Source organism: Myotis brandtii, unplaced genomic scaffold (assembly GCF_000412655.1).
Source record: "Myotis brandtii unplaced genomic scaffold, ASM41265v1 scaffold618, whole genome shotgun sequence".
Lineage (NCBI taxonomy): Eukaryota > Metazoa > Chordata > Mammalia > Chiroptera > Vespertilionidae > Myotis > Myotis brandtii.
The window spans coordinates 155,383-161,744 of record NW_005370354.1 but is presented as its reverse complement, the minus strand read 5'-3'; the positions used below and the strand labels follow the sequence as shown (position 1 = coordinate 161,744).

Sequence of the window (6,362 nt, the reverse complement as noted above, 5' to 3'; positions counted from 1 at the left end):
TGCTTCTGCCTGCGTTCATTTATCAAAGACACATGTGTTCTTGATCTTGGGGACAAAACAATGAGTAAGCTCTGAGAGCTCAGAAGGTGACAAGTTCAAGATTGCAAGATGGAATGATAAAGAGGGAAAGGAGTGTAGAGTGGTGATGATCAAGGGTGGGGTGATCAGCAGTGCCTGGGGGCGGGTGTCAGGGAATCTGAGGGGAAACATGAGCCTGGAGCACCCATCATCTCGTAGCCTTCTAGGCGCCGCCATGCTCCGGGCTGTGCTGGAGGCTGTGGGGACATGTGTGGGATGTGAGGCGATCGCCCCTGCCCTCAGGAAGTCCCTTACGCTTTTGATATTAAGATTCACCAGCTTACTCACTGTCCTGCCAAGCAGATGACAGTACTGTGCTTCCCAGAATTCTCGTTACGTGGCCTTGACCTGTCTTTATTTTAATACAGTTGTTTTGGAGGATTCTATTCTGAATCCCATTTAATCAAAATTGGATTTTTTTTTGAGGCTGAAAGCTTAAAACTAACTTTTTGTGGCTTATTCTTAAAACCTGACTACTAATCTTTAAAAATATTTTTGAGCTGCCAACTCATAGTTTAGCTATGCACAACTCCCCTGAGCATCTCAGTGAAAAGGCCTCTTTTCTTAAACCTGATAAGCATTAGTAGTATTGCCCCAACTTTTGTGTTTTCTGTGTCATAAATGAAAATCAGTTTAAATGTTTTATTACCTCGTGTTATTTTTGGCCTAGGACACCAGGCTTGCTTTGAACTACAATGTAAACATCCTGCATCTATTGTGTGTTTGTAGTGCTTGACTTATTTACTCTACCAGTAGGATATTTTAAAGCAAAGTTGAGAAAAAAATAAACAAAGAAGAAAACTTTTAATTAAAGCAGGGAATTAGGAATGTTTTCTTTATTATGTTACTCTTTCTTCAACCCAGCTTCTATGTCCAAAGTTCAAATGAGTCAAGATTGGCAACATTCAGGAATCAATGAAATTACCCTATATCCAATTCAAAAACAATTTTGGCTGCACCGTAGGAAATCAGTCCAAAGTCATAAAGACTATGAGTTTCTACCTCATTTGCAGGATCTATGTGCAGTTAACGCACTTGGCTCTACCTAGCAAATTATGTTATGCTTTTTTTATTTTGCATTTCAACTTGCTGTTTTATATTCATTTGGGCATAAACTGCTCTTATCTACAGAAACATATTTTATTTTAGAAGCAGTGGCTTACATCTGATGAGTCTCCCCGTTTACTGCCCAGCCTAGGAGCCTAGGCTTGGCTGCACACAGACCCGGGTAGCAAGCAGCAGGATGCGAAGAAATAGTGTGAGGTGCTTTTTCATTAATTTTTAAAGAAAGAGGAAGAGAGGGGGAAAGAGAGAGAGACAGACAGACATCGATGAAAGAGAAACATCGATCCGCTGCCTCCTGCACCCCCCACTCTTCTACTGGGGGTGGAGCCTATAACCAGGGCATGTGCCCTGACTGGAAATCGAACTTGCGACCTCTTGGTGCGTGGGATGACGCTCAACCACCTGAGCCGCACTGACCACAGCACGAGTGTGAGGCTGTGTAGCTAGGTATACTTAAGTTCAGATCTTGACTCTGCTATTCAATGAGAGTGAAATTGGGCAAGGTTTTTGACCAATCTGGACCTCTCAGAATAATGAGAGAGAATGTTCATGGCACACAGGAGTCCCTCGGGGCCCATGTGTCCCTCACTCTTAAAACCTCTAGCAGGTCTCAGGGTATTCAGCGAGGAAGGAGGTTTGACTTTGAGGGTCTTCTGACTAGATGGGAGCTGTGTCTGTCTTTACCCTTGTGCCTGGTCCCTTTTCCCAGGACCTCCCCTGAGCTCAGTCAGGTACTTCCCAGGGACTACTGCTCTGATCCGCATGGATGCAGGCCCAAGGGCTGACTGGTCTCTGACTGATGCTGCTCTTCTTCATTTTCACTCCAGTTCATCGATTGGCTATTCAACCTCATGGAAAGTCCTAAGGAAGGCCTCTCTGCGGAATCCAGGGGTCTTTTAAAAGGTATGACTTCTGTGCTTCCTGCCCAGTGTAGGCGAAAACCTCCCAGTGCTGTCCGCGCTGCGAACCAGCATCTGAGTGGGTGTTGGTTCCTGAAGGGGCTCGTCCTGGTTCAGTTGAACCAGAAACTCGGAGCTGCCACCAGTGTGGCCTTTGGAATTAGAAAGTGGATTTAATTTTTCAGTGCATTTAATTTTAATTTCAGGGCATTTAATTTTTCTTTAGATGGTTTTTAAAATGTTTTATTATAATTGTAAAATATGACTTTAACCAAAACTTAGAAAATTCATTAAAAGCAAAGAGGAATCCAGAATCCCATTGGCCAGTGATAACTTTGATATTTTTCCGGAGAAGTTTTTGCCCCCTCTGTGTATGTGTTGTTTTAACGTGTTTAAAATTATAAATAATTGAGAAAATACACAGACACTTTGAATACTTCCTTTTATATTTTAAAATTATTTTTTAAAGCATTTAACCTTTTCTTATACTAGCTTCATCCTAGTATGTTTAATGGCTGCCTGGTATTTTGCCAAGGGAGTTGGATATTTCCCAGGTATTTATATGTTTTTTTGTGATTTTTTTTTATAGTACTCCTCTATTGATTTGTTAAACTATGACTGTTGGGACAACAAACATAGAAGTTATTTCTGTGAAAATTATATAGATTTTTTTTAATCAAATAAGAGAAGTCTTTAGGGCTGGCTCTGTGGGTGGGTGGGCAGGGGTTGTATCCTGCCAATAGCTGCTGTGGATACCCGGATATGCTGTAATATACTGCCCTGAAATGGTTCACCTGGGAAGATTGCATGTTGGCCTACCTTTGATAATCTATCAGGCCTATCTCCAGACTAGAGTCATAGTATGACCACATTTTACTTTAAGTATGGCATAATTTATTATTTGCCAAACAAGTGAGAATTTCCTAATGTATTGTGTCTGATTCTTCTCCCTACCCACAAAGAGGGTGGAGGACATGTCTGTGCAGGTGATTCTGATCAGTCACAGAACTTCATTGAGAATAGGGCTGGGGCCTGAAATAGTTCCCCTAGATCCATCCCTAGAGATTTGCTGCTAGGATGTCCTCCATTTGTTTGCATGGGGGAGTCTGGACTCATTTGTAATGACCGTGGGTCAACATATACTGTCTTAGGTTATGAAGATAACAAAGAATTGATACTGATGAGGAAAAGAGTAATTTGGGTTAAGAAAGTAAATGTTTAGCTCAATTATCTGTTCAAGGGCTTTATTAGAGTCACACACAATAATTGTGTAACTCTGGCTTACCTCCATTCCTTCACATTATTATATTTTAAATAATATCTCAGTATATTTCTATTAGTATTCCAAAATAATATATATGATGTTACCTAGAGGCATTACACAGAACTTCCCTATTTTAAGTTGATCCCTGAGGGACCCATGACAGATAAGAAAAGCTGTGGACTTGTGGGGACCTGTTCAAATAGTTTCAGTACAGGTATGCTTGCTCCATTGAGCCCCTGAACCTAACTTTAAGATAGGGTCAGTTGGTCTTTGGTTTTGTTTTGTTTTGTTTTTACCTTGTAGTTAAATATTTAGTGTAAAAATAATATAGATTATTTTTAAATAATATTCATGTAGAAAAATACTCAAGTCATAAGTAGGTTTTTATAAAGGAAACACACTTATTTAATAAGCACCCTGATTAAGAAAAAGAATATTACCAGCATCCCTGAAGTCAGTTTTTGTTTTAATTGTGCAGAATTTCCCCTGAACTGGTACCAAAAAAAACAAAACAAAACAAAACAAAAACACAAAAAAACTTTCCCCCAAACTTATTAATGGTTTTCTGCCATTAAAATATTGTCTAAAGCTCGGTGGAAATCCTTGGTCTTGACCGTCCTGATACTCTTTTGATCTAAATGACCTTTGCAAATGCAGCTCCACCAAATGCAACAGCGCACTTTGCTTTCTTGTCCCCTTAGCCACCCTGCTGTCCTTAAGAGTTCTCCCAGAGTTTAAGAAGAAAGCAGTATGGACCAGAGCGTACGGCTGGTGAACAGTTTTGCCGTAGCCAGCCACATTCTCAGCCGGAAGAGGAAAACTACGCAAATGGAAGGAATTTTTCAGAATGTGTGTCTGGGACCCCTGAGACGTGATGCATCTCACGGTCATGAGAGGGAGGCCACATCACTGACGGTTTGAACCCTGAGTGCCAGGAAAGGAGACGCTGCTTCCGTACCCAGGCCAGTGGAGGATGAAACGAGAACTTGAACTTTCTTTCATTTGGCTAGAGTTCAATCTGAAGATTTTCTTTGTACAACTTTGACTCTATCATTTCCTCTCCCAGATTCTAGTAAAATAGTCCCATGAATTTTGTGCATGTGACTTTTATTTGTTTTCAGGCATAGGCTAGGTTCTGCTAACCAAACCCAACCCTGGTGGTGCCGGAGGCATTACACAGAGCTTCCCTATCTTACTAGTAAGTTGATCCCTGAGGGGCCCGTGACAGATAAGAAAAGCTGTGGGCTTGTAGGTGCCTGTTCAAATAGTTTCAGTACGGGTATGCTTGCTCCAGTGAGCCCCGGACCCTAACTTTATGATAGGGTCAGTTGGTCTTTGGGTTTGTTTTTACCTTTTCATTAAATATTGAATTAAATATCTAATATTCATCTATTTCCCATGAAGCCTCTGGAGGACACCCATTGGCTCAGTAAGTGAGACAGCCTTTCTTATCCTTGTTGGTGAAATACTCTCTTGTAACCACCAGACACATTGAAATAATAAGCGTGGTGTTAACCGTGAGCTAAACCAGATCGATGAGCGGCGGCTCTGATTGTCCTGAGCTTGGGGCTTTTGAATGCAAGTGAAAGTTGCCCAATTCAAAATGGCTTCAGCTAAAAAGGAGACTGTCATTAGTTCACAGACCAGAAGTTAAAGATAGATCTGCTCAGGCACAGTAGCATCCAGTGAGTCAGACCGTGCCCCGGGCTTTGTTCCTCTCAGGATCACTCCGCATAGCTGTCAAGATGGCTGCCAGCAGCCTCAGTGGAAGGAAAGGTGTCTTTGCTCACAGGGATGGCAGCAGCCACATGGGGAGGACTCGGACTCATCTCATGTCACATGTGAGTCCCTGGGAAGTGGGATCCTCTACTTGACCAGGCCTGGTCCACCTGAATTAGGATGCTAGGCAAGCAAAAAGTGACAAATACGCCTTCAAAGATGAATCTATTTTATTAGTACAAATCCCTGTCTTAATCAGGACGGCTAGCGGCCTCATGACAAGTAAATGAAGGTACGGTATGTGACCATATCCTCAAGAGTTGCATTTTGCTCAAGGGCTTGAGAATCAGCCAGCATTTTAATTTTGATATTTGCTAACTATCTTTCCTCCATGCAGTCGTTAATCAGGCTTGCCTTTAGCCAGTCATATAAACATACTGAGGAGGACACCTGTGGATCGTCGGGGAGAAATGTTTGGGTAATGGACTTTGTGTCCAGCATGCTATGGCGCAGTGCCTGCTGCTTTACAGGCACCCGGAACGTTCAGTATTCCCATGGGACAGTCCCTTGATGGTGTCACCAAGTGTACCTACCTACCACTTAGGTTAAAAATAGATCTACTGATTTTGTTTTTCAAATAGCTGGATTTATGTTTGCAGGTTTCCAACAGTTGTGTCTCACTGTGTAACTTATACTCTGTTACCAGGTCACAGTTCTTTCTTTTGCTGAACTCCACAGGGTGCTGAGATTCCTACAGAAGAAAAGGGAAGGGAAGGCGAGCTCTCGGGTACTATTGACCTGCGTTGCCCATATTTCACAGATAATCTTCTTTAGAGCCTGGGCTAGAGGGAAGTGAATTTGAAGGAAGCAGAGAGGTAGAAAGTTTATGTTAGAAGCCAGCCTCCCTCTTTTTCCCACCTACATACATTTTCTTAAATCTCCTCCAATGAGAGGTTGAAATTTATCTAATATTTATTGTTAGATGCCAGACTGTTAGTGCGCTAGAGCTTTCACTTGTATGATCTTATTTAACTCTTGCAGCAATACTGTGACGAGGCCTTATTTTCTATTTTTAAATGGAGAAGGCACATCCAATAAGCGGCAGAGCTATGCCTAGAACCAAGCTCCTAGAACCGCAGGTCCAGTGCTCTTTCCACTGCCTCAGGCTCATCAACACTCACTTTAAGATGAAAATTCCCACCAAGGATTACACCTTGGTATTCACGTGCTTATGGTTTAATGTGCTTTATTAAACCGATGGCTTAATATGATTACTGTAGATTTCTGTAATCAGATCAAAGAAGCAATCCTGCCTCCCGTGAGTAAGTCTCTGGAAT

General features: G+C 42.0%; 1 protein-coding gene across 1 annotated transcript in view; it reads left to right on the top strand.

Annotated features, from left to right (window-relative positions):
* Window positions 1–4,401, top strand: part of FOCAD (focadhesin) — a 250,074-nt gene extending 245,673 nt beyond the window's left edge. The window contains exons 42-43 of the mRNA XM_005879937.2: window positions 1,971–2,046; window positions 4,008–4,401. Of these exons, the coding sequence (XP_005879999.1) occupies window positions 1,971–2,046; window positions 4,008–4,081 (150 nt within the window). The 3' untranslated portion in view covers window positions 4,082–4,401. The remainder of the gene's footprint in view (window positions 1–1,970; window positions 2,047–4,007) is intronic.
* Window positions 4,402–6,362: the final 1,961 nt, after the last annotated feature.